At 36.7% G+C, this 26,095-nt stretch overlaps 3 protein-coding genes across 6 annotated transcripts in view; all 3 read left to right on the top strand.

The window, feature by feature from the left end:
- Positions 1-17,164, top strand: part of LOC112162673 (tenascin-X) — a 32,568-nt gene extending 15,404 nt beyond the window's left edge. Inside the window, exons 6-19 of one of the 4 annotated variants that reach the window (XM_024298539.2) lie at positions 3,274-3,427; positions 3,791-4,060; positions 4,514-7,072; positions 9,879-10,001; positions 11,285-11,428; positions 11,667-11,786; positions 13,085-13,234; positions 13,967-14,112; positions 14,222-14,351; positions 14,428-14,579; positions 14,683-14,779; positions 16,022-16,177; positions 16,259-16,422; positions 16,586-17,164. In XM_024298539.2, coding sequence (XP_024154307.1) covers positions 3,274-3,427; positions 3,791-4,060; positions 4,514-7,072; positions 9,879-10,001; positions 11,285-11,428; positions 11,667-11,786; positions 13,085-13,234; positions 13,967-14,112; positions 14,222-14,351; positions 14,428-14,579; positions 14,683-14,779; positions 16,022-16,177; positions 16,259-16,422; positions 16,586-16,684 — 4,464 coding nt within the window. In that variant the 3' untranslated portion in view covers positions 16,685-17,164. Of the gene's footprint in view, positions 1-3,273; positions 3,428-3,790; positions 4,061-4,513; positions 7,073-9,878; positions 10,002-11,272; positions 11,429-11,666; positions 11,787-13,084; positions 13,235-13,966; positions 14,113-14,221; positions 14,352-14,427; positions 14,580-14,682; positions 14,780-16,021; positions 16,178-16,258; positions 16,423-16,585 lie in introns of all 4 variants that reach the window. The other 3 variants (XM_024298538.2, XM_024298537.2, XM_024298540.2) reach the window with 3 other exon arrangements.
- Positions 17,165-20,391: 3,227 nt separating this feature from the next.
- Positions 20,392-21,996, top strand: LOC112162439 (LIM/homeobox protein Lhx9). The gene is made up of 3 exons (XM_024298226.2): positions 20,392-21,287; positions 21,368-21,476; positions 21,549-21,996. Exons 1-3 carry the CDS (start codon positions 21,070-21,072, stop codon positions 21,732-21,734), a joined length of 513 nt encoding a protein of 170 aa, XP_024153994.2. The 5' UTR covers positions 20,392-21,069; the 3' UTR covers positions 21,735-21,996.
- A 462-nt stretch (positions 21,997-22,458) lies between these two features.
- Positions 22,459-24,354, top strand: LOC118599397 (LIM/homeobox protein ttx-3-like). The gene is made up of 3 exons (XM_036214360.1): positions 22,459-22,468; positions 22,688-23,007; positions 23,492-24,354. Exons 1-3 carry the CDS (start codon positions 22,459-22,461, stop codon positions 23,870-23,872), a joined length of 711 nt encoding a protein of 236 aa, XP_036070253.1. The 3' UTR covers positions 23,873-24,354.
- The last annotated feature ends 1,741 nt before the right edge of the window (positions 24,355-26,095 follow it).

The raw sequence follows: 26,095 nt of genomic DNA, 5'->3' as shown, positions 1-26,095 counted from the left end.
TGAGTGGTTTTTTTTCTACATTTTGACCTTTTTTTTTTTTTTTTAATAGAATAAAATCAGTATGCCTGATGGGCCAATTGTTTTTGTCTTTTATTCTCAATTATAGAAGCTCAAGAGAGCGTTTTTAACCAAGAAAAAATATATAAAGGTATTATTAAAGCTTCCATACTTATTTTTTTTATCTTTTGTGCATTGAATAAAAACCTGATACAAGAATATTGCACAAGATAAAAAAAAAGTTTCATGAACACTAAAACTAAAACAGCTACATCCTCTTTGTTTCACACATCACATCCCAAACCTGCATCGATTGTAGGTTTATGCTATGGTCACAAATGCAACCGCCGCTGTGCAAGATTTCATGCCGACCGGCCGACGGAATCGGGCGACAGCTGAGCAGCCACAGGGCGGTGGCATCTGGATTGCCGGATGGCAGCATCTCCGATTGGATGATGTGTAAACGTCTCTGGAAAGCAGCCGTTCATATCAAGTTCCACCAGCGCTAAAAAATAAAAAAATTGCCATTCTGCACCACTGGTCACTTCCAACTCAGATTTCAAGCACTCGTTATATTCTTGTCAATTTGGAAATTTTTAGACAACATTCACAGACAGCAAGGATAAGTGGGCCCCATAAAAGTTGGCAGAAAATGTGGGACCCGAATGGGTTTGTCTACCGTTTCTGTAAATAAATAAGTAAGAACTACCTAATTAATACAAATACTTGAATGTCTATTTAAAAATTGAGCTAATTTCTTAACATTATAGGATTCATATCTGTAGTTTTGGTTTGGCAAATGGATTTTTTTTTTACATTTTTTTAAGCAAAGAGGCAGCTTTTATAAAATATTTACCACCAATTTTACTAAGATAATGAACACATGAGGGTGCCAAGACTTAACATACAATTTACTAGAATGAAAAGATCAAAAGTGTGTCGCATGTGTGCCATTGACACTCCCCTCATCAGTTCAAAGCCTCAGATTGTTTTAAAGTTTGCCGTGCATAAATCGAATGCTTTTACTTTTTAATGATGTTCTCCTCATTCAATGAATGGTTCTGACATGAGGGCACGGAGCAGTGATCAGCCCAGCAACCAGCTGTCCTGCATTCACATCGTGGAATCCATTCATTAGAAAGGCACGCACGAAACAAGCTGCAGCTTTTGAGTCACGGAGCACTAAAAAATTCAAATTCATCATTTAAAAAGGAAGTCGGTGGCTTTGTGAGCAAGAAATCACCCTGCAGCAGAAAACCATCTGGACTTTAATTATAGAAACGACCACCATCCCCATAAATAGATGACATTTTCTATTTCTGCCCATATTTCTGTCTTTTTTAATGTAAACTAAAGGATCTGTCATCAGATTTTACCATCGGTGGTGTGACTTGAAAGGTTTTGAACAGGAAACAACAAATCACTGGTCAGTTTAACATTTCTGCACTGTGAGCCCACATTGGAACAAACATGCAAACTTCACAGAAAACCAATAAAATATACAAATTATGAAGCCTTACCAACATGCTGCCTCACTTTAAACAAAAAAATCTATTTTTTTTTTTGTCACTGATTGATAAAAGATGAGCCCAGATTTAAAATTTTAGTTGCAAAGCTCTCACCCGTGAGACCAATTTCCCCCACAGCCCACAGCAGCATCATTCGTCTGGGTGGTGTGATAGTCCTGTTTCCACTCATCAGGCTCCTCATGATGATCCCACTGATTATTTTTGCTGTCATGCGGGGAATGTGTTTGTTTGCTGAATTGTCTAAACTCTAGTCAACACACAGAAACTTTAATGACTTGAACAATCAATGTTATTGTAAAGGAAATGTGCCCTCTGCTAGTTGTTGTGCTGCGTACAATAAGTTATTTTTGTTTTCCACTGCGCTAAAATCTGTTCCTGATTTTGTGATCAAACACATGTGCTGCCTCTTGAATTTGAATTTGTCGAAAGGCTCTTGTTAAAGATTAAACTCTAAGTCCAAATGAAAAGGCAATGAGCTGTTTACAATGCTGTAGGGTTTAAAAAAAACTTCTTTTAAAGACCCACTCTAATGAAAATGGTGTTTTTAACCAGTTCTTGTTGTATTTTTGGGATGATAGAGGACATACATTAAAAATGTAATTTCCACATGCACAGCCTGCCCCGAGGAAGCAAAGAGAATAGAGAAACTTTAGTGTTGATTGTTTAAAAACGCACATTTAGACCTTCTTTATATTAATTATCGGGGCATATATTTTAAGAAATTGGGAAAATGTCCAGATTTCATTAAAAATGATTCACAATCTAAGTTCAAATGGACTTTTAAGAAAACTCTGATGACCCAGCATTCTAGCAGCATTTAAACACATCATTTACACATGAATCTTGGAGACATGGAAGGAGTCTAAATGCAGTTTTGTGTGTATTAGGCAATTCACTTTCATGTGTGTGTGTAGTTAGCTTTAAGCTGCTGTAATTTTAAGCTGTGTTTAAATTGTATTTTGCATTTTTTGTATTTTGTCATTGTTGTACACTGTTAGTGCACACAGTTACGCAAAAAATGTATTGTATGAGTTACAAATCAAGAATTCCGCACACAAAAAATCATTTTCTCTCCATAAGTAGGAGTCAAACATAACTATAAGTCTGTGAAGCTAAGGCAGGATCAACCACAAGCATAGAAGTTTCAAGGATCAGACTTTGGATAACATAATTCCGGTGTGGGTCGGGGCAGGCAGCAGAGAAACATAGTTGAAGCAGAATCAGGATCAGGAAAACAGAATGTCAGGTCAGAATAATAATGCTCGGTAATGCAGGTAATGCGGCACAAACAATACTTCGCACTGAGTGAGGCTTGGTGCGCTGCTTAAGATTCAGGTAGTTGATTGCCAGTGGGATTCAGGTGAGCGGCATCCTGGGACTGTGTGCAGCAGAGGTGGCTGGGAGATGTAGTGAGTCAATAGTCCGGGGATGGCTCCCGCCGCTGACCACAGGAGGAGACGGAGCTCTGACACCATGTATGTCTTGGCTTTCCTCCTCCAAGCTGATATCTGGCTCAAAATTATACAGCTGGATAGCTCTGTTGCTCGCCATTTTTGATGCACCGGTAATGTTAGGTTAGGGTTGGGGGGGAGCGTGTAAACAGATCAAAATATGATCAGAATAGGGCTTGAAACCCAAAGAACAATAGTTAGATTTATTAAACTCTTAATATGTAACAAAAATATAAACAAAAAGTCAAAAGGAACTCCTAAGTGATTCTGCATTTTCTTTTGTCTTTGTCCTTTAGAAAGAAGGTGACCAGCAGATAACCTTGCAGGTGGAAGGACATCTGACCACCTTTATTCAGACTGGGCTGGCTGCTGGTCAGAAGTACAGCGTCACCATCGTTGGAGAGCTCAACGGCAGACGGGGAACTGAGAGCATGACTGAATTTATGACGCGTGAGATTTTACCATTATTTCTACATTTACTGACTGTTGCAACTGTGCTTCTCACTTTTATTCCAAACAAACTGGAAAAGTTTTATGACAAATGCTGGAAATGATCCGTTTTGATGATGTCAATTAATTTTTGTCCAAATCTAGATACAATTAAGTAGTGTGACACAATTACTAATCCAGCTGCAAACACATATTGCCAACAGTCCATAAAAAGGGAGAATTGGACACAGAAAATAGCATCAGTTGATGGCAGAAAACAAAAATAATGGATTCATTGTAAGTTTTCTGGCATGTGTCAGCAAAAAAAAAAAAAAAAAGCTTAGGACCCCTAACTCTGTCTTTTTTTTATCTGTTCATCATCAGTCATTTCTGGTCCAACCAATCTTCGAGTTGTCAAGACGACCTCCACCACAGCTGTGGTACAGTGGGAGCCCTCCCAGGGGGACATTGATCGATACCGTTTGACCATTAGCCCACGCGAGGGTGCGGGGAGGACTCGAGAAATGACCGTAGGCCCTGGAGAAAATTCTGCTCACATTCAGCAGCTGGAGGCGGGGCGTATGTATGACATCATACTGGTGGCAGAGAAGGGCCTGAGCCGAAGCCAACCAGCAACCACCCAGGCGGTTCCTGGTGAGTAATAAACTACCAGTAAAGATCCCGGAGTTCACGCTGTTTTCAGGTTAACCCAAACAAAGAAAGCATTATAAATCACATGCATGGTTAGTCAAATCTATAAAAACATTTTGTCCGACTCATTAAACTTTAGATGCATTTGAACGTTCTTGTGATTCTCTGCATTGTATCCTCTAAAAGTAGGTATAATGAACGTGGAGACCTATTTTTTTTCCAACCCCTGCTGAGTTCAGTAACAAGGTTTATTTTTCAGTACAGATTTAAACTTCAATTTCTCCCTGCAGGTTGTACATGGACTCCCCCTGTTTATTTGTGTATTGTCCCTCACTAACCGAAACATTACTTTTTCTAGTTTCCTTAAGGTGATGGGCATTTAAACTTATTTTTTCTTCTTCTAGATACAATATCTTCATGATTAAAATTGATCATTAATGCCTGATCCATTTATAGGCAAGACAATACCCGGGATGACAAGAGAGGCTTTGGCCTTGCAGGTCTCTCAAGCAGCTGAAGAAGATGTTAGGAGCATGGACCAGGAACTGAATCCGTCTTCTAAGGAGCAGGTTTTTGACCAGCAGACTAAATCTAAAGAAAGGGATGAAGCTGATTCCGTGAGAGTCAAAGGTTCCAGTGACCCAAACTTACTTTATTCCTCCACTGTGATAGCCAGAACAAAGCCTTTACCTAGTCAAATTCTGACAAGAAACGTCACCCGACCCAAAGATCTTGCACAGCCTACGGTTTTAAGGCCACGGTTTCCAAATCGGTTTCGTTACAATGGCACAAGAGGTGTGCCTGGAGGGCAAAAAGTTGTCTCTGGACATCCGATAAAGCCACCAGAACATGTTAAACCAGGTTTTGCCAGGGTCAAAGACTCTGATGGAGACAAAAGTTTGGATCCACCAATTCCTGGCTGGAGGGATGGCACACACCCAGCCGTAATTCCTGCAAATGAATCAGAACGTCAAAAACCAGAGGAACCAAGGTCTCCGCTTGGCCCAAATGTACAGCCACAAAGTGCCATTGCTGAGGTTAGAAATGACACAGGGGTCTTCCAAAACCAAGAGAAGAAGTGTGTAAATAGGATGACGGTGAAACACCTCAGATTACCCCTGAAGGACAAGCTCAGTGGGTGTAGAGAGAATGGGGAGGGGCTAAGAGAAAACTCAACAACCACAGATCTGAAGTCTGCCTCCCTACAAACAGGAAGTGACCAAGACACTACTCCAGATGCTTTACACCAACTAATTAGAAATACTTTTGACAGAATGAATATCACTACTATATCTGTTCATTTATCCAAACCACTGAACCTCTCAGCTGATGCAGAAACAGTGAGCAAGCAGATTATCGGTGGAATGAAGCCATTTTCTTCGTTGTCTTCTGTATCCTATTCACAACCATCATTGGACTCAGTAAATACTAAATCTGCATCACAAACTAATTTACTTTTATCATCTTCATCTCAATCATCTTCCCCTTCCTCACCATTATCCCTGTCATCATTACCACCATCATTATCCTCCTCCAACTCAGATGAATTTAATTCGACTGGGAGCGATGAGATGAGTGTCGCCCAAACCAAAACTGCAACTGCCCCTGTGTCCCCTGAAAATAGAAAAGTACCAGCCTCAGAAGGAGGGGCTTTTACACCCCAGCGCCGCATTCCTCATCGTGGGTACAACCGTCACCCACCTAGAAACTTCAGGATACCTCCAAAAAAAACCCAACAAATACTAAGAGCTCCCCAGGACTCTAGGTTGAACCAAACAAAAGAAGAATCATTGCCCTCATCCTCTCCACCAGTTGAATTGGATTCACTGGCGAAGAATACGATGACAAACAAAGGTTTAACAGCAAGACTTGGATCTTCTGGATCTGAACATACCCCGACAGAAAGGAGAAGGTTTCCTGTTCACCGTCCACCACCAAGGAGAATTCAACCCAATCAGTCTTTCACAAGAAGTCAGAATCAACCATCTACAAGCACTAGAGTTTCATCTCCCCAAGAGACTTCTAACCCCAAAGATCCCTCACCCTATGACCCTGAGCCATCAAGAGAGGACAGGAAAGTTGGAACAAGGAAACCCGACTTTTCAACTGCATTTAATCACACCACAAGAGGAAATGGTGTCCCTTTATCCCGCCCTCCTAACTTTAATCGCCCACAAAACAGAACAAACATGAGAGTTTCTCTAAACAGACGACCTTTGCCCAGGTTTCTACCAACCAAAATACCAAGCAGTAGCAGGACCGTTACCGGAAGACAAGATAGTGAGCTGGGAAAGCATAGCACTCCTGACAACCAAGCAGGGGAGCAGAGTCTTAACACCTATGGATCCCAAAAGACTCAGTCAGGAGAAAAAGACATAGTTCCAACTTTTGACAATGTTCAGATAGACAGGGACAGCACAAACACTAGAGCAAAAACTCATGAAGCAGGAAGGGAAGACGATGCACTGATTGATACCGAAAAAACTTCTGAGTCTTATGTCCACGAAGAGATATCCAACACTGGCAGAGGAGTTGGTGAGAAATACAAAGGTATCGCCTCTCATCCAACAAATGACTCAGCAAAAACTGTACTTGACACTGAATCTGAAAGGAGAGAAGATTCCACTTCAGCTGGAGAACCTCTGGAGTTTGTCAGAGCGACAAACCGAACCTCAGATGGATTCACGGTCACATGGGATGCCCCAGAGGGGAAGTATGAAGAATTTGTTGTGAGCTCAACAGAGGCTGAAAAAGCGGAACAATCACCAAGGAAGGAAGATCCTTCGACTCAAGAACCCAAAAATGGACTTATTGTAGATGACAACAACATTGGTCAAGTGACAAAAATCCTGAGCAGCAATGGAGCCAAACCAACAGAAAGTAGAACGGTGCTGCCTGGATCCGCTCGATTGCACCAGTTCAAGGATCTGCCTTCACAGACTGAATACACCGTGACCTTGCTAGGAATGGGTTCCGGCCTTCTGTCCAGTCTGCACAAGCTTGTCATCAGTACAGGTACCAGCCACTGTAACGGTAGATGTTATCATTTAGGGCAATGTTGTAGGATTACTCAGCCAAGTTTTACCCAGGAATAATTGGCCCTTCGCTCTCATTCTTCAGCCCCCATCCAATTTTTTTCAGCATAAAAGTCCTGCCAGTGCCTTTCATCTTCCCTGCACTTCATGTTTAAATGATCATAACATAATGTTGTCTTGTTAACTAATAATCACCTGTCTTGAGTGTGACTGAAAGTATTCTTTTTCAATGCTTGCTGCATTTCAATTTCAAGAGTCCAGACCCTCTTGAAAAAATGGATGCTTTAAAGTCACAATACCAGAATTGTCGTCCCACGTGCTTCGTGTTTACTGTTATGTGATCCATTTTTGTTTTGTGTGTGCTTTTGTGTGTTTTCAGTCCAACAGTCAATGCACACATTAAAAAATAATGTCATTGCTATTTATGTTCACAAATTGTGTTGTGTTCTTCATCACCACATTCAAAAATATTGTCCTTTTTTTAATGTATTTATTTGATGTCAAACCTCAGGTGTGAATTAACACTTCAGTCTTTAGAAAAGTCTTTTGTTACAATAAATTCCCATAGCCAAAAAAAGTCAGGTGGATGTTTATGCATCTTCTATACATAATTTACAGTTAACCCTTTAATTCTGGACCCTTAGCTCCAACATAGACATTATTTCGACTACCGTAACTCTTTAACCAGTTGATTCTGAAGCAGAGAAAAGCAGTTTTGGGGTCAAAATGCAAGTCTTTATGCTATGAAAAGTTGCCATTCTTTGCATCAAGCTACATTTATACTGGACGCGATTTGTGTACCAAATTTGCATCTGCCACCTCTCTTTAGTCGCGTGTTAAATTTATTGCTCGTCACTTGCCCTGAAATTCCCTTCACACATTGACAGAGGAGCAGCTGCCAGCTGTTTTCTGGACTTAATTTGTTGCCTCATCATGGAAAACATGGATAATGTTTAGCGAGTAGCTTGGGTTTAGATGAGTCTGAGAGCTCTACAGAGTGCGCTGTCCACCGGGCGGCTGGCTAGCGTAGCATGCTCAATTGCTCCAGTTCTGCTCTGCGACAGGCTGGCGACCTGTCTAAGATGTATCCTTCCTTCGCCCCACAGTAGCCAGGACAGTCTATGGCAACCCCACAGCCCCAGCAGGTTAAGAAAATTGATAAAATTTCAGGACGAAAATCCTCGCATCGAGCATCCAAATTGGATTTTCATTTTCAACCTGTTGATCAAGTAACTAAAAATGTCACATGCCCAAAGCTGAGTCCCTGATTGCCGCTGCGTCTGCCACACAAATCACTCCGTAGGATCTTAGATTACATCTGTACATTGACTTAACATTGAAGCTTGACACCCCTGCGGCGTGATTCGAGTCCAGAGTGAATACAACATCAGAATTAGCTGATTCACATTGATCATATGAATGGTCGTAGAGTTGCGGTACGTCCATTTAGGCGACATCTCCAGTGTTTAAGGGTTAAAGCAGAGTTACACAGGATTTATTGCTCACGTTCCTGTAGCAGACACACTGACAAGTTTATTAGGGTTATTTTGATTAATGTGTCAATCATAGTTGGGATTCTATTATACTTGAAGGAGGTTGGAAGTATTTCAGAGAAAAAATTGCAAGCCACGGAAAAAGGTTATAAAGTTTGTATAGCAGAAAGTTTATCATAACTTTATTCTGTAATTTCTTGTTTTCCTTTGCTTGCAATTGTGCCAAAGTGTCTCTAGTCACCTGTTATCTTTGGTGCGTCCTGCATTTGAGACTTTTAAACTTTTAAACACATACATTTTGGCTAAACTGGAATGGCTTTGTCTAAAGAAAAAGGTTTGGTAGAGACTCTAGTATGGAGCCCTGAGGTACTCCCACAGTTTCGGATGTTGTGCATACGTTTAGCATAAACGTTTTTGTCCAGAGAATCAAACTCTAAACCCAAACCCAGTTTTTCAAATGCTCAGTCCTGCTGAATGAGACAACTGAGTTGGCATCAAAAGCAACACTAACAGCATAACACCTCTCATTTTGTGCTGCTTTGGTCTTCTCTCATTCAGGGTAAGCTAACAGCCAGCTTCACTGACACTCATCTCATCTCTCACCTGTCCAGGGTAAGACCACAGCTGGTCACTTTATGTTTGGTCTTGTCTTCCCCGTTCTAAATGCAAAACTTGGCTAAAGTCATCCATGAAACAAAAGTGTCAGTTTTCTTTATGATTTGTCAAACAGTTTTGTGTATTTTTCATCCAAACACTTGAGCTCACTTCATTTACAGTATCCTGCCTATTGAATATCTGAATGGTCTCTGTTTATTCATGTCTAATATCCTTTGAACTTGTCTGTTTGTCCTCCTTTGTTTTGTCATCATTTATTTCTGCCACACTTTTATTTTCAGGTATGACTGAAAGTTGTCATCTTTCCTTCTGTTGCTGCCCAGGACCCATCATCTGCATTTAATTTTTCCACTGTATGTCCGTATATAACTTGTATACTGTATATATGTTTGCACTGTACATATATACATATCGACTCGCAGGAGCACTATTTGTCTGAATGAATAAATAGTAATATACTTTTCATTCTTCCAGTGGCCATTTTGGTACTCTTTGTCAAATGTACTTTGTTTTTTCTTAAAGAAGTTCACGTTATTAGTCCTCTTTTGATTAAATGTCTTGACTTTCTCTTTTCATTCTGATGTTTTTCCATCTTATGTCTCATGTTAGGCAATAGGTTCTCCTGAATTCCACGTTTTCTTGCTTTTATTTAGCTCTTCCGTTGTGCTCATCCTGCAGGCCCAGAGCCTCCAACCAACATAGCCTTCAGTAAGGTGACGGAAAACTCTCTGACGGTGTCGTGGACCAAACCCAGGAGTTCTGTTAGTGGGTTTAAAGTCACTTATACTCACGCAGATGAGGGTAAGAAGCATTTTTAACCATAAAAGTTTGGTGTTCGTAAAAAAGTAATTCAAATTTTAATGACAAATGACTTGAATAACTTCTAATCCCATTTGTCTGTGGAATCTGTTTCTTATTTTTTGATATAAAGATATTATATGAAGCAGCTGGAGTCATCAGATGCCAGACTCTGCTATTCATGTCCATACAATACATGAGCACAAATGAGTCAGAGGAAGCAATGCATGCTTTATTTAAATAAGCAATCAATGTCTGTTTGGTATTTTAAATAAAAATGACTTCTTCTTTCAACACACTCCTTCTTCTTTTATATTTCACTTTTAGTTAAGATGAGGTTTTTGATTTTTTTTTTTTACTCAAACTCAATTTTTCACCAAAAAATGTTTTAATTGATTAGGTTATTATTTTTTAATTAATTTATGTAATATTTTGAACACAGAATGATTAGTTCTGCTCTAGAAGTCGAGGGCATTTGGAAAAGTCTCTTATCTATGTAGAATAAAAGAATAAATGTTTTTTTTTGTTTTAACATACGCTGTATGCATGATTAAAAGCAGACTAATTTAAATGGAACTTTTAAAAAGTCAGACTTGAGTTTTATTTAAACCTTTTAGTTCATAAAGCTGCAAAAAAATGACAGAATTTTTTTGAGGAAAAATCCTAATATTTTATGACTAAAGCCTTTGTTTCAGATTTATCTCCACTCCAGCAGCCATTTTCTCTGCAAAGTTACATTTACACGGCCGTTGACAATGAATATTCAAGCAGCTACTTTCAATAAAACTTTATGTAAACTTGCGTTCAGGGCTTGTTGCTACACATTTAGCAACACAAGTCTTTAAAAAGGTTTTCTGGCTCTACATACAAAATTGAGTGTTAAACATTGAATGTTAAAATTAAAAGTTAAACCAGGTTGAACTTTAACCAATTAGGGACTCAGATTTGGCAGTGACGTTTGGAAGAAGTCCCTTTTATTTCACAAATGTGCCAACCTCTTGAAAATTGATCGTGGAGGTGTATTAATTATGGCTTCTTTCCAACTGGAATAAAAAAAAAAGCCTGGAGCAAGATTCATGAGATTTGCATTGCTTCAACATTTTGCACCAACCCTATCCGAGGAGGTGGACATGCGCTAGTGAACAGTAGAAAAGGAGAAAAAGAAGTAGCCCCTCCCTGCTTTTCCAGTGTGAACTCCATGAGCTAAATCCATGTTCAAGAACCCATTTTTAAATCACATGCCTTGTGTGTTTGTATCTTAACACTCACTGAAGTGTTCCTGATAGGTGAGCCGGTCTCAGTGACATTGGACTCAGGTGACTCCTCCCTTGCCCTATCTCGACTCTCCCCCGGATCCACCTATGAGGTCACCATCATCTCCACTCTTGGCTTAGACGAGAGCGACCCCATCAGAGATTCTGTCATGACCCGTGAGTTTAACATCTCTCCAAAGAGTTCAGAAAAAACAAAGCATGAATAATTAGAAATGTTCTGGAGTTTTCCTTCACTCTTGTAGCAGGTGCTGGTTCTGGAAGGAACCGTAGAATAATTCACTTTCCTCAGAGGATTTTCTTCCTGGCTGCGTTTTATGTTTGGATGAATCAGTGGATTCTGTTTCTCTTCTCCTGCCTGATGATTTTCATCTCTCATAACTTTTGCACCTCTCAGTTCCGGACCCCCCCACAGACCTGCGTGCCATAAATGTCACCGACTCCACAGCCTTGTTGTTATGGCGTCCAGCCCTTGCTGCCGTCAACAAGTACGCCATTGTTTATGGCTCAGAAACAGGTGAGCGGCGAACCCTCTGAACTGCCTTTCCAGCAGCAAAACACATCTGTTTCTGTAAGGAAACTCACAATATTGGCAAAACGAAATGTTAGTCAAAGCATATGAAGCAACTTCCCAATTATGAAATTCTTTGTATTCATCTGTCTTTACATGTGTATATTTAGCTGCATTTGTTGTGTCAAACTGCTAAACTCTACAACTGAACACATATTTACCTCATTTTAGTCAATTCATTTATTATACTTCATGTAAGACGCAAAGATTTAGAGACATCAAATGATTTTTTTAGAGAATATTCGTTTTATTCTTTGAAAGTTGCTAGTTTGCAACATACCATTTAAACCAGGACTTCACTTAATGTAGCATCACACTGAAAGAAAAAAAAATGTTTACATAATTGGAAACAAAGTCAAGCATTGAGATGCAATATCCCCAAATAACTCATTCTATATTGACAAAAATCATAATCTTACTTTTTATTTCATTTATTTTTCTTCAAATGTGACATTATTAATAGAAATATAACTATTAATGACAATTTTGAAAGTTAAAAAATGGCTTTGAATTGTAACCACATTTTCAAATTCAATCCAAACTTCAACTTCTACAAACAAAAATAATTACCTGAAAACGATCAATTATGGGTAAAAAATATATATATATATTAATGAATCTTGGTAACTCCCTTACGTCTACTTATCATATTGCCACTTACAGTTGTTTGGACTTTTTTAATGGATTGACCATTTTTAATGTCTTTCCTGCATTTATTCAATATCTGAAACTCTTGTGGAGATACAGTGACATTAATATTTGTCCTCTAAGACTGAATGTATATTTTTTTAGTGGAATCTTTGTGTTTTGTGTCAAGGGTTAACACAAAAATATCAGAGAAATATATTAAAATATACTTGGTACAATTGAGTTTCTCCAGTGCAGAACCTAGTAGCATAAAGCAGTAATTTGTTTCAAAGAAAACACTTAGAAAAAAAAGTATTGGAAGAAATTGTTGAGACATCTTTATATCAAACAGATACAATAAAATGTGATTTTCTAAGAAAAAGGTGTCAAATATCTGCCAAAATAAGTGAAATGTCAAAATTTTAGTACATTTTCACGACATCAATCTTTTTTAACCAAGTAATCCACAACTATAAAATAGTAAATTAGTATGAATAATTTCAGTTTGTATGAACATGTATGTAAGTCTTCAGATTTGATGCGAGTAGAATCTTTTACCATTTAGTTAAATGGTTGTTTATTGTGTGTGAAGTGTAATTTCTTGCTGTTTTGTGCAGATTCTCCGGTGCGAGTCATGGTTTCTGGAAATGCTGCAGAGCAGCAGCTCAGCGCTCTGCAGGAATCCACCACCTACACTGTCACCATAACCAGCCAGCTGGGCAGCCTGGAGAGTTCTGCAGCCACCGCCAGCTTCACCACCACCAGTGGTCCGCACTAACACACAGGATCATGCTTCACTTTGGGTTCTTTAAAAACGGACAAAAGGTTTCTCTGGTAGTCAGGAGGATCACCCTTTAACCATCTGATCAGCCAAATGTTGGGGCACATTTAGAAAACATGTTTTTAAAAATATTGATTGTGTACATTACTCTCCAAGGTACGGAAGCCCTAAAGGGACATTGAAGTAAAAACACATTTGAATAAAAAAAAAAAAAAAAAAACATTTTTTTTCAAAACTGATGTAAAAAAAAATATATTTTCTGGTTACCAACTGCACCAAATAATAACCAAATTTTTTGTTTCTTTTTACTTCATTTTTTTTTTACTTTTTTTTTCTAGTCACTATGTGGTGCGCACCAGTTATTACCCAGGACATTTTTATTTCTAAAAATTGAAGTTCCAAAAAAAAATAATAATAATTTCTGTATAGTAAGTAGTGCACACCAGATAGTAACTTTTACAGAACCTCTGTGTATTTTTAGAAAAAAAAATCAGTTCAATTTTTTATTTTTAAATTTTGATGTCCCTTCAGGGGGAATAAGCAACAGAAAAAAAATATTATTTTTTATCTTTATTTTTTGGTAGTTAAAGGGATAAAGCACTTTTTTGTAGACAGTTTATGTAAAATAATGAGCATATAAAAATACATAAATGTAAAAGTCAAATTTGTGTTAAGAATTTTAAAATGATAATATTTTTTGAGGGTGACCGTTCTTTAGTGGGTTCAGGGAGGGATGCTGATGGACCACGAGACCTCCTTGCCAACAACGTGACCCCTCGCACGGCGACGTTGTCATGGAAACCACCATCAAACCCTGTGCAGAGCTACTTACTGACCTATCAGACTGAAGGGCAGGACATAAAGGTGTGAATTGTGTTTTATTCCATCAGTTCTGTCTATTAATATCTAAAATTTGAGATATATATTCATTCAATATTTTGTCTTCACTAAACTTCTGTAATATTCATGATAGGAGGTGATTGTGCACGGCTCAGTGACCCAGTACAACCTGACCCGGCTACATCCGGGCGCTCTGTACTCAGTAGAGCTAATCGCAATAAGAGGAGAACACAGACCCTCCATCTCCACCAAGTTCAAGACCGGTACGTCTGTTTTCTTCTGACAACATCGTCATGGTTTGAGTTTCTCTCACGGTCCTCCATCGATCCACACCTTCAGGCACCCTGAGGTTCCCCTTCCCCACCGACTGTACACAGGAGTTGCTGAACGGCATCCGCACTTCAGGAGAGGTGGAGATCTTCCCTCAGGGGAAGCTCGGAACGCCGATGATGGTTTACTGCGACATGGAGACAGATGGCGGAGGCTGGATTGTAAAGTTCCTTCTCTGAGAGTCACATTTGTCCCTAAGGTTGATTACGGAGTGTTCATAGTGTCAAAACTGTCAATCCGTCTCTGGGTGTGTTTCCTGTGAAGGTCTTCCAGAGGAGAAAAGATGGTTCAGAGGATTTCTACAGAGGCTGGAAGGACTACGTGAAAGGATTTGGAGATCTGAGTAGAGAGTTCTGGCTCGGTAAGGAAGAATAACTGTAATTATAATCATAAAAACTAAAATTATAAAGGTTTGTGAGCTTTTAGGTATTATTTCCAATATATTTTGTATATTTCAAAAGGTAGCAGTTTAAGCAAGTTTAATGAAGTAGTAAATTTTTTTTTTTACTTTTAGTAGAAAATCAATCACTCTTAAACTATCCTAAAGTTAAATAAATTTAGCCTAAAAGTTTTAGCTTCACTACAATTTATCAAATATATATATATATATAAATATTTGTTTCATAATATTTAATTTTTTTAAATAAAAAAATCACTTCAAATAAATCCACATAACAGTCTGTCATTAAATTTTAGTCTTATTTTCTGTGTAAATAATACATGGGTGTAATGTATGGTGGCCTTGAAGTACATTTTACATCAACAAATCACTCAAACACATGAAAGATCACAACTTAAAAAAAAAACAAAACAAAACATTTAATTTCAGATATCAAAACAAAATTTCAAAAGTTAATGAAGCAAAATTTTAAAAAGTGACATTTGGGACAAAAGTAATTTCCAGAAATCAAGTTTAAATGTTAAAAAAATGTAAAAAAAACAATAAATAAATTAAAAAAAAAGAAAGGAGAAAGAAAAGGTAGGCATTACGTGATGTCACTGATTGAATAATTACTATTGTTCACCTTTTAATCTGAAGTAATTGCCAATGTCTTCACATAAGGTATATTAAGGTTTTGGCCACGCCCACTGCAAAAGTTGTGTGATTGCTCGTTCGGGTCTACCACACTTCAAGGAAAACTCTGAAAAATAATTTTTTTTTTTTTTGTTTGTTTTGGTTTTTTTAATTAATTGTATTGTACTTTTTTAATTGTTAAAATCTTTAATAGATTTTTGCACTGATTTGATTGAGTGATTTGTTGATGGGATTGGCACTTTAGGGCCACCGTATTAATGATATATGATCAGTGAAATTCCTTTCTTTTCTCTTTTAATATTTAATCTTGAGTGGATCACAAACAAAAAAAAAAGAAACTTTAAAGTATAAAATTGTAGCATAAAACCACATAAAAATGAAGGAATACTTGCTTGGTTTCAGTTAATAAAAGACATTACTATCTTGTACAAAATTATTAAAGCGGTTTTTGAAGAATTTAAATGAAGTGACATAAAATTAAAGCAAAAACACTGAGATTCAGGTTTAAATCTTACAGAAAAGCCCAAACGTTCTTATTATTTTATTGATGAGGTTGAATGTTTTCAGGTCTTGAAAAAATCCACAACCTGTCAACGATGGCCAAGATGATCCTCCGTGTGGACCTGAGGGACGGAGGCGAGTCTGTGTTTGCAAAGTACTCCACGTTCGAGGTGGCCAAGCGGAGCTACCCGCTAAAGGTGGAGGGATACAGCGGCACAGCAGGTGAAACCGGATGATTCAGGTCGTCGTTGGAAACTCGTCGAAATCTAAACTAACAAAACTTTGCGATGCTTTTAACTTCAGGTGACTCTATGAGTTACCACAACGGTCAAAGATTCTCCACCAAAGATCGCTACCCGCCGACCTTCATCACCAGCTGCCCCATGTCCTACAGAGGAGGCTGGTGGTACAAGAACTGCCACGAAGCCAACCTGAACGGCCTCTACGGCTTCGACTTCAAACACCAGGTGACCCCATCACATCAGCATGAAAGTTTAAACCCCTTAATTCACTTATGGGTTTAATTAAGTTTGACAGGAAGCTTTTCTGAAAATTAATAGAAATTCTGTTAGTTCATTCTATTTAGGATTTATTTCAGTTTGATGATCTAAATGTGAGTCTCGGTGTCAGGGCATCATCTGGACCTCGTGGAAAGGAACGGACCATTCCATCCAGTTCACTGAGATGAAGATGAGACCGGCGGCCTTCAGACCTCCAGCCACAAAATGAAGCTGAGGACAACAATGAACTGCTAAACACTCGCTTAGACAGCGGAGTGTCCATCCGTATGCACACAAACAGATTTTAAAGAGGAGATCAAATGAGGAGAGATGAAGAGTTTTGGGGTTTTTTCATATGTATAAAGTCAGTTATAGTGTATTATTGTGCAGATTATTTCTCTTTTGCAAAATGTGGAGTTTAAATTTCGGCAGCTCTGATGTACTTTATCTAAAAATCTTTTGCTTAATCTTCTCTGTCAGACATTTTTCTTTTTAAAATATGTAATAGATATTTTATAACAACAGCAATTCATATTTTTTATCATATCTCCTGTTATTTCAACATCTCAGACATTTGTGTCGATAATTGAACCAAAAGGCAAAAAAATGTAGAAAACAAATATCCAAAACTGCATTTTCTGCTTTTTTTCTTAAAGTTTCTGTAAGTCAAACTATATTTAAGACTTAGAGGAGACGAGCATTAACTTTACTCTGCTGTAGAGCTCAGCAGCGCCCCCTTCTGTACTGTGAGGCACCACACTGTGCTGCTCCAACAACCAGGTAAATGATGCTTTCAGGTCCGAGTTTGCACCTGCAGGGGTTTCCTCACCAACTGTCTTTCTTTATATGTTCCCTCAGTTACCAGTTATCAGTGTTTTATTTCAATTGTATGTATGGGACCTTCAAAAAAATACAATAAAAGAATTTAAAGTTAAAGGTAAAGAGTTGATCCTGGTTGAATATCAACTAACATTATATCCTGAAAGTCCTTCAAACCAAGAAAATATTTTATTTAACTAGAATAATATTTATTTATATAGCACCTTTCAAGATAAAAATATATTTTTTATTCAAAAATTTTATTGTTTGAAACAGAAAGGAAAACATACCTTTATTTGATTTTTTTAAATAATTGCTTAAATTAGTTTGTCAGTTTTTGAAGATATTTTTCTTGTGAGAACTAAAAAAAAAAGCGGAAAAAGAACAATAAAAGAGACGAAAATAAAAAAGTTTATCCTCACATCATTCCCAGAAAAAAAAACAAATATGATCAGTTAGTTAGGTTTAAGATTTCAAAATAAAAGCTATGAGATGCTTCAAAAGATCCAATTAAGACTCAAATAGTAATTTTACTTGTAACACTGGAGGTAGTTTGGAAATGGTAAAGTACATTTATGTTTTTTTAGTAATGCATAATATGATGTATATCTTAAAATACATGTTAGCTTGGTATGAAATCAATTAAGGAGTTTGCATAAGTTTATTATCTTTAATGGAGAGTATTTTTTTCCCTTAGTCATAGCACAGTTATTACATGTTAGAAGCCTTAATTTAACACCTGACAGAGTGATAAATTCATAAAACTTAAACAATTCAGGTCTTTAAACTAAAGTTTAAACTGGTGTTTCACAATTTATTTCCTTCAAGTCATTATTTCACAAAAAATGAGGAAAAAAAGCCAGAAAAAACGAAAAACCAACTAAATGTGAAGTGATTTTTTAATTTTTTTTTTTTTTTTGGTGCTAATTTTAATTGAAATTTTTTTTAAGCTATTAAACTAATATTTCTGACAGTACAATTGGCTTTAACTTTCATAAGGTAATTATTAATTATCTAAAATATTGTGTTCTGATTTAAAAACTGCCTTAACAGATGGCAAAAATGCAAAAGTGACTTTTTTGTCCACTATTTCCATAGAATAAGAAGGGGCTGACCTTAAAAGTAGCTGTAAGAGGTGCTGATGTTACATTAATGTCAAACATATATATTTACAAAGTTAAAAAAACTCACACTTGCAGTTTTATTCCACTTTCTAACATCTTAAAACAACATTTTTTCATGTTTTCAATCCTGTAAATTTGTATTTTCTGGTTTTAGACTCTCAAATGCTTTTGTGCTCTGTTCTTGCATCTATTGTGGACTCGATTTAAACACTTTCCTTCCTCCCTGCACACCTGATGTCTCATCGAGTCACACCTCTAATTCCGCTCCGTTAGATTTTGTTGTAGAAAAATAGCCTTCAGTCGCTGATCCTCTGATCCCAGAAGTATTTTTAAACACCTTCTGTGTTTTTTTTTTTAATTGGCCCCTGGGGTGCAACTTACACCTCCCCCTCCCACCTGTTCAGCACAGCCAATCACAGCGATCCCACCTGCTCCCCAGGCCACCTGAGCCTCTTGTTTACAGGTGTGCCACCTGGGACGGCCTTTCAGATCAGATGCAGTGAAGGAGATTGGATGAGGATGAAGTGGTTTTCACTTCAAGGGAAAGTGATCCAAAAAACTGATCGATCGGAGAAAAGAAGGAGAGAGTTTGGGTGAAGCTTAGAGGTTAAATTACAAATACAAATATCTTAAGAAGTAAGAAAAAGAAACTTGACTGGATCGGCTCCTACGGAGCACGCTCAGTGGAAACGTCCTACGACAAGATCGGTAAGATGAGATTTCTTTACCTGCACAGGTGATAAATATATTTATTTATCTGTATTTATTCTGTATTTTTATTTATGCATTAAAATGGCTTAAAAGTTTATATTTTCCTCTATTTATTGCTTAATTAAAGACTCAATCCCCAGTATTGCTAGACTGGGTTAGAATGAGCAAAAATTGAAATTTAAAAAAGACAATTGTTTAAAAAAGTTAAACAAATGATTTTAGATGTCTGTATAAATTATTCTAATTTATAAGAAAGGTAAACTGTTTTTTTTAATGAATTAAGCTAATTTAGAGAATAGAATCAGACCTTTTTGATCATTTGAATTTATGGATTGTGTAACAAAAATCACATTAGATCAAACATTTTGATAACAAAATGACAATTTTGATTATTAATGGAAAAATGAAGTAGGATAAAATTCTAAAATGGAATTAAATATATTCTAAATTTAAGATGTGCAAGAAGTTAAGTATTTTTTAAATTAAAAATGTCATATATTTACTCTTTAAATTGTCCAAATATGAAGTTTTAATCATGACTTGTTTATAGCTTTAATATGTTTTTGTAATAAATTCAGATTAAAAGTGAACCTTTCATCAATTATTGTGTTACTAGAATAAACCAAAAAAATAATAGATTTGATTTATTAATATTTTTCAATTATCAACAATAAGTGACAAATGGGCAAATTTTACATTTAAAAAGCGATTTGTTTAATTATCGAAATATTAAAGACGTTAATATGAATCCCGCTGAGAGCCTCGTGACTGTGGAGATGACGGTAATTATGTCTCTGTCTTCTCAGGACAATGATGTCTCCAGACGATGGAGTCCTGGAGGAGCTGCTGAACAGCAGCAACCTGAGCGAGGAGGGGGAGGAGCTAGGAGACGCCGCAGCAGCGCTGGAGGACACTGATGCTGGACAAAACGTAATAATAATGTGCTTAAACATTTAGAAGTGCACCCATTTACAAACATTTACAGACTTTTATGAGTAAAATGTTATTACACCTGTTAATCTGCTTTCACAACTTTATTCAAACTGTTTAACTTCACAAAATTAGAGCAAAAATACAAAAGTATCGGGAATAATAAATCCTCTGAAAAGCCAAATCGATATAAAATGTTAAATTAATTAGAAATGAATGTTTTTTTTTTTTTTTTAATATAATGGTCTAAAAGTAAAAAAAATAAAAAGTTAAAATTTGAAAGTTGGAGATGCCAAGAGTAACTTTCTCCTGGACTTTTAGAGTAAATTTGACAATTTAAACATTTATTTTCATTTCGGTAGCAGCAAACAATAGGGGTTATAAATGAAAAATAATAAAAAAATAAAAAACAAAATAGGAAAATTCAAGTAAAATTTTAAAAAATAAAGAGAAAAAGCAGTCAAAGTTGGGTCAAGAAGTTGCTATTTCAAATATATTTAGAAAATATGTTATGAAGAAAGAAATAAAAGTACAAAATAAGTAAAAAAAAAAAAAATAAAGACACTAATCTCTTATTATAAGCATGACCGACAATACTTTTACAACAAATCTAATTTATAGTAACTTCTAATCATTCTGTTTTGTGTTTTTCTAAAAAAAAAAAAAAAAGTTTGTTTTACAGGTTTAATAAAATATTGAAGTAAATTATAATAATCAGTCAAAGGGGACTGATTATCCCTAACATTTTATTTAAATTCTTACATCATCGTCACACAAAAGCATCACTTTCTTTTAGAATTAGACAATATATGACATATCAGATACAATTTCAATGTACACATAAACAAATCCTATTCTATAAAACTGTTATAAATAAAAATATTCTTAAAACATGATTAAATAATCACCTTTATTTTATTTTATTTTTTCAAAAATATATTATATCAGGATTAAAATGTTTAAGTTCACACCTGCTAAATGAATCCATAAAATAACATTTTGGTAACAATCACCGTTACATAATAAGTCTATGATGGTCTCTCAGGCGCCGTTCGCCGTGTCCGTCCAGGACCCCATGGTGTGCGCCGGTTGTGCGGAGCAGGTGTGCGATCGCTTCTTCCTGTTGGCTGCAGGACGGGTGTGGCACAGCGTGTGCCTGCGCTGCAGCCTGTGTCACTGCGAGCTGCAGACGCACTCCTCCCTGTACTGGAGAGACGGAAACATCTACTGCCAGCAGGATTACTGCAGGTGGAAGCAGCCGTCCAAACACAGCCTTTAAATCCACACGACGCATCCCTGACGTTTCTGTTGTCTCTGCCGTCTGTCAGGATGTTTGGAGGGGGTCAGTGTGCTCGCTGCTTCCAGCCAATCCCACCCTCCGCTTTGGTCATGAGGTCAGGCGATCTGACCTTTCACCCTCAATGTTTCTCCTGCCAGGTTAGCCCAAATTTTTAAGTTTGTTTCAAAACACCCCCCCAAAAAATACAAATGTTGTGATGTGTTTTGCAGGAATGTGATGTTAAATTGTTGCCGGGGAACCTGTACTGCATGCAGGGGACAAACCTGTACTGTGAGTCCCATTATCAGGATGAGGGGGGCAACATGCCTCATCACGACCCCTCGATGAGACTGAGTCTAACAGAAGGTGAGAGTACACGTGTGACACAAGAACTGTGTGTTTCCTGCACCATTTGACCTTTAACCTTTCAACTATAGCAGTATATTTAAATATTCATGTCACACTAACTTATTTACCTCATGTTATATTGAAACAAAACTTAAAATAAAAGAAAAGGTAAATAAATAAGAAATAAGTGAGGAAAAATGTGTGAAATTCAGACATAAATTGACATTTTCTCTAAATTTTATTGACCCAAACAGAAGAATTACCCAGAAGGATTAGCTTTCCAAGGTCTAAATTACGTGGGAATTTTCACCTTTATATTTGAGCAACTGACTTGATTACTTAAATATCAAACATTAATCTAGGTTTGCTAATAACCTAAATGAATGCATAAATGTGGCACATACAGTAGTTTAGTGGGCGAATTACATATGCCAAACTGGCCTCATTTATATTGATTATCCCTAATATTGTTTTATTATCCCTGTAATTCTTTTTTCTCCCCATAGATGGTGCTCTACAAATAAATTGACCTTTGTTTAGGTGCAGAAAGTTAGTTTGAAGTCATGCAGAAGATTTAAAGAAAAGGAAGATAATTTAAATTAAAACGGAATACCTTGGTCATAAATTGGATCAACCATTATGAGACAATAAAATAGTTTAATTTTTATTTTGAATTTTGATTTAGTATTGTTTACTCTGCTTTTTTTCTCCACATAATTTTATTAAGCTTGCAAGTTTTTCCATTTAATTTTTTTGTTTAATTTTTGTTTTTCTTTTTCTCCTTTCTCATTAATGCGAAACAGTGAGCCATTAAACTCAGACACAGAGATACAGAAACACAGTGGGAGCGGCTGTCATAGAAAACACAGCCCCCAAAATCTCAGAATGATCTCATAAACCCAGAAATGTAGACATGTAACCAATGTTTTTTCCTCATTGTCAGTGTCTGCCATACATTCTGAGTAAGATGAACACATGCACCACTCCGTGTAGCGATCAGGCTAAAAACATTAGCTGCTAGCTCCTACCACATGCGGCCGCGGAATTAAGCTCAAGCAGTTCGATGTGGGCGATCATAGAAGGCCTTCTTCTTCCCTGTCAGAAACAGGGCAGCACCATGTTTCAGGTGAAGGAGAAGACTCCGTCAGCAGTCCAGAACCACGACTGGATGACAAAGAAGGAGGAGGAAGGAGCCGCAGACGCACCAAACGCATCAGGACCTGCTTTCGCCGTGAGCAGCTGCGAGCGCTCGAGTCCTACTTTGCTCAGAAACACAATCCTGATGGTAAAGACTGGACTTGTCTGGCACACAAGACTGGTCTTCCAAAGAGAGTCCTGCAGGTATATATACACCGAAACATCTAACAAGAGCAGCAGAAGTCATTGTAGTTGAGAGGGGATTTGTGTTTAAATAACTTCACTAATACTATAGAAACAGGCAAAAATACAGCAGTATAATGTAGTATAAGCTACATTAAGTAGTTGTAGAAAGTATTTGATTTGACATGTTTTTTTTATCTTTGCTTTTATTAAAATAATAAATAATTAGAAAAAATGTATGCTTGAACACTTTTAGTTAATAAATTCTTAATCATGTTTAGTCAATTTTATTTTTTTTTTAAATAAATTTTAACTTAAAATGTTTGATTTTGTACATTTTGTTTTCTAATTTTGTTAGTCCCCTCTCTTTGATTGATTTACTTATTATTAATGTATAAGTAATTTTGTGTATCATCTTTTTTACATATCTTTTGTTTTGTTGCGCCTTTTAAGGAAACTTTGTTGTATACATCTTAGCATCGTCCCCCTATGATTTTTCTCTCAGGTGTGGTTTCAAAACGCTCGAGCCAAACTCAGACGTTCCCTCAACTCGGAGTATCCTCAGGTCCACTCGCCTGCCACGCCCTTCCCAACTGTTGCCGTAGCAACCAGCTCCTCTCCACCGGCCTGCGCCATGTCTGACCACACCCAGCCCTTCCCCACCAGCACCATCGACCACCTGCAGCTGTCCCTGCTTACCGCTCCAGTCAACGAGAGATCAGAGGTTGTTAATCCGTCAGCACATCAGCTGCTCCAAAGCTCCAACTCCATGGACTACAATTCCCAGAGTGCACCAGGATGTTCTTCTCTTGATCTCCAGGGGAACTTTGAATTGGAAATAGATAGGAGTGATAGTTCAGATGCTTTTAGACTTCATTACTGTTGAAATTAAAGCAGAAACTAATGAAATTAATGATTAAAGACCCACTCCGATCATGTTTTGAGCTATTTTGAAAACATTCCCAGTGGTCTTTTAATCAAATTATGCCATAATTAGCCAAAAATCAAAAATCCCTGTCGGATTCTAGGACATAGTTTCTGCAAACCGACAGTAGCTCATCAGAAATTTATTCGAGTTGTGTCACTAAGCTAGAAATAAACTTATTTTCAAATGGCATTTTTTACGTCTGCTCCTGATTCACCATAATTTAAAAAAAGAAATACTCAAAAATCCTATTTTAAACATAAATTTCTTAATTTATGTCCTTCATCATCAGAAAAATTCCACGAGAATATGTTAAAAACACCAAAAACTAAATTATCCTCAGAGTGGGTCTTTAAAAATCTAAATTAAACATTTCCTGCATACAAATTTGTTTAGCTCTTAGTAAGAAAGGGTAGTTAATTGTAAAAAAACAGCAAAAAAAACATCAAAGATAGCGCTTTGTTTGTCAAGAGACATTTTTTTTATTTCTGTTTATTTCATAGTTAAAAGAAAAGTAAATAAAGCACGTAAACTTTTAGGACTATATTTTCTAATGATCTATCCTCAAGCGTAATATGAGTGGAATGCACATTATTTAAGTAATAAATTATTTATACATTTGCTACCGTGACGTTTTCTTCCTTTACTTATTTTTTTATCTGCTTTAGTAAAACATTTGTTACTCCGACGTGTTTTTAAGCCATTGCGTTCTATTTTAAATATGAGTTCAATTTCCTGAAATGACTCAAACTATAACAATCCCCTCGTCCAAACAAATCTAAGCATTTTGTTTGTTTATGTATTATTAGAAACACAGGAAATAATAAAATATTTGTAATAAAGGGCCTGGTGTGTTGCTGCTCATTTCGCGGAGCATAATTGATGGTATGTTGATTCCGGAGGCGGCATCATTTGTTTATCGTTTTTATGAGATGATTACCAAATTCTTCGACAAGCGTCAGTGTTTTCCCAGTGATACAATCTTTATTTATTTTGAAATAATAAAAGAAACGCGCCTCTCTCCCAGAGAGTCTCTCCTCGCAAACATCTTAATGAACAGCCGTGCTGTAAAACCCCCCCTGAAGGACCCTGATGTTTCTCAGGTGAAAGAATGAAGGTTATTGACTGGGGTGGAAATCTATTTGTGCGTCAGACGGCCGCCGGACCAATAGGCGATGGCGGGGTAGAGCGGAAACATGAGGAGTTTTTATAAAAATCAGAACATGCAAATGTCTGGGAAGAAAGACGTCTTCTGACAAGAGCTCAAGGTAAGAACAATTTAAGAGGATTTACTGGAATCTCCTTTTTTTTGCATGTTTTTCCTTAAAAAATGTGAAAATTGTCTTAATATTTGAGTTGTCCTTCCTTCAATTTTCAAAATGTTTTTGATTTATAATTCATTGTTTGATAATAAGACTATATAACACTAAAATATAATTCAAAAATAACTAACAACAATAATTATTGTCACAATTAAGAGTATTTTTAGTATTATTTTTTATCTTTCTGCTGTTTTTTGGAGCTATCACAACAAGTTAATTTACATTATTCTATTCTATTTTTAATTCTGTACATAAAGTAATGTGTATAGTTGTTTTTCTTCTATTTTTCTTAGAAATTCTGCACAAAACGCCTTTATTTATTGCATCTTATTTACTTGACTTATTTAAACTATGAAATGGAAACGTAGCTCCAATAGAAAAAAAAAAAACCCGCATATTTATTTCTTTATTTATTTATTAACGACCTCCATAAAGGCTAAATCTACCAAAAACTTGTTTTTTTTTTTTCTTTTTTAGGATTGGATTTAAACCTATTGATTTCAGCAGCCCATTGTGTGTTATGTATTGTAGCTCAAAATGCTTTTTGATGCATGAAAAGATTCAAGGTGCTCCAGGTATAAAAGCTGCAACTAAAGTGAACCCAAACCATGATGCTACCATCTCTGTGCCCCAAAGTTAACCTCCAACAATTTTGTCTGCGCTGAGTCTTCTCATCGAGTATAATTTTTGTCAAGATTTTTTTTTTTTTTTACATTTTCACGCCATATTTTGCAAACGATTTCATCCAGGACTTTGATTAATTTAGCATCACCTTGAAAAAAAAAACTCCCTAAAGAGCATTTTTTTAATTTACCTGCAAACAAATCCAAATTTCTGATTGTTAATTGTTGGTGTTTTTATG

Source organism: Oryzias melastigma, linkage group LG11 (genome assembly GCF_002922805.2).
Source record: "Oryzias melastigma strain HK-1 linkage group LG11, ASM292280v2, whole genome shotgun sequence".
NCBI classification, from domain to species: domain Eukaryota; kingdom Metazoa; phylum Chordata; class Actinopteri; order Beloniformes; family Adrianichthyidae; genus Oryzias; species Oryzias melastigma.
Note: the sequence above shows the minus strand (reverse complement) of the source record. Positions and strands in the feature narration are given on the sequence as shown.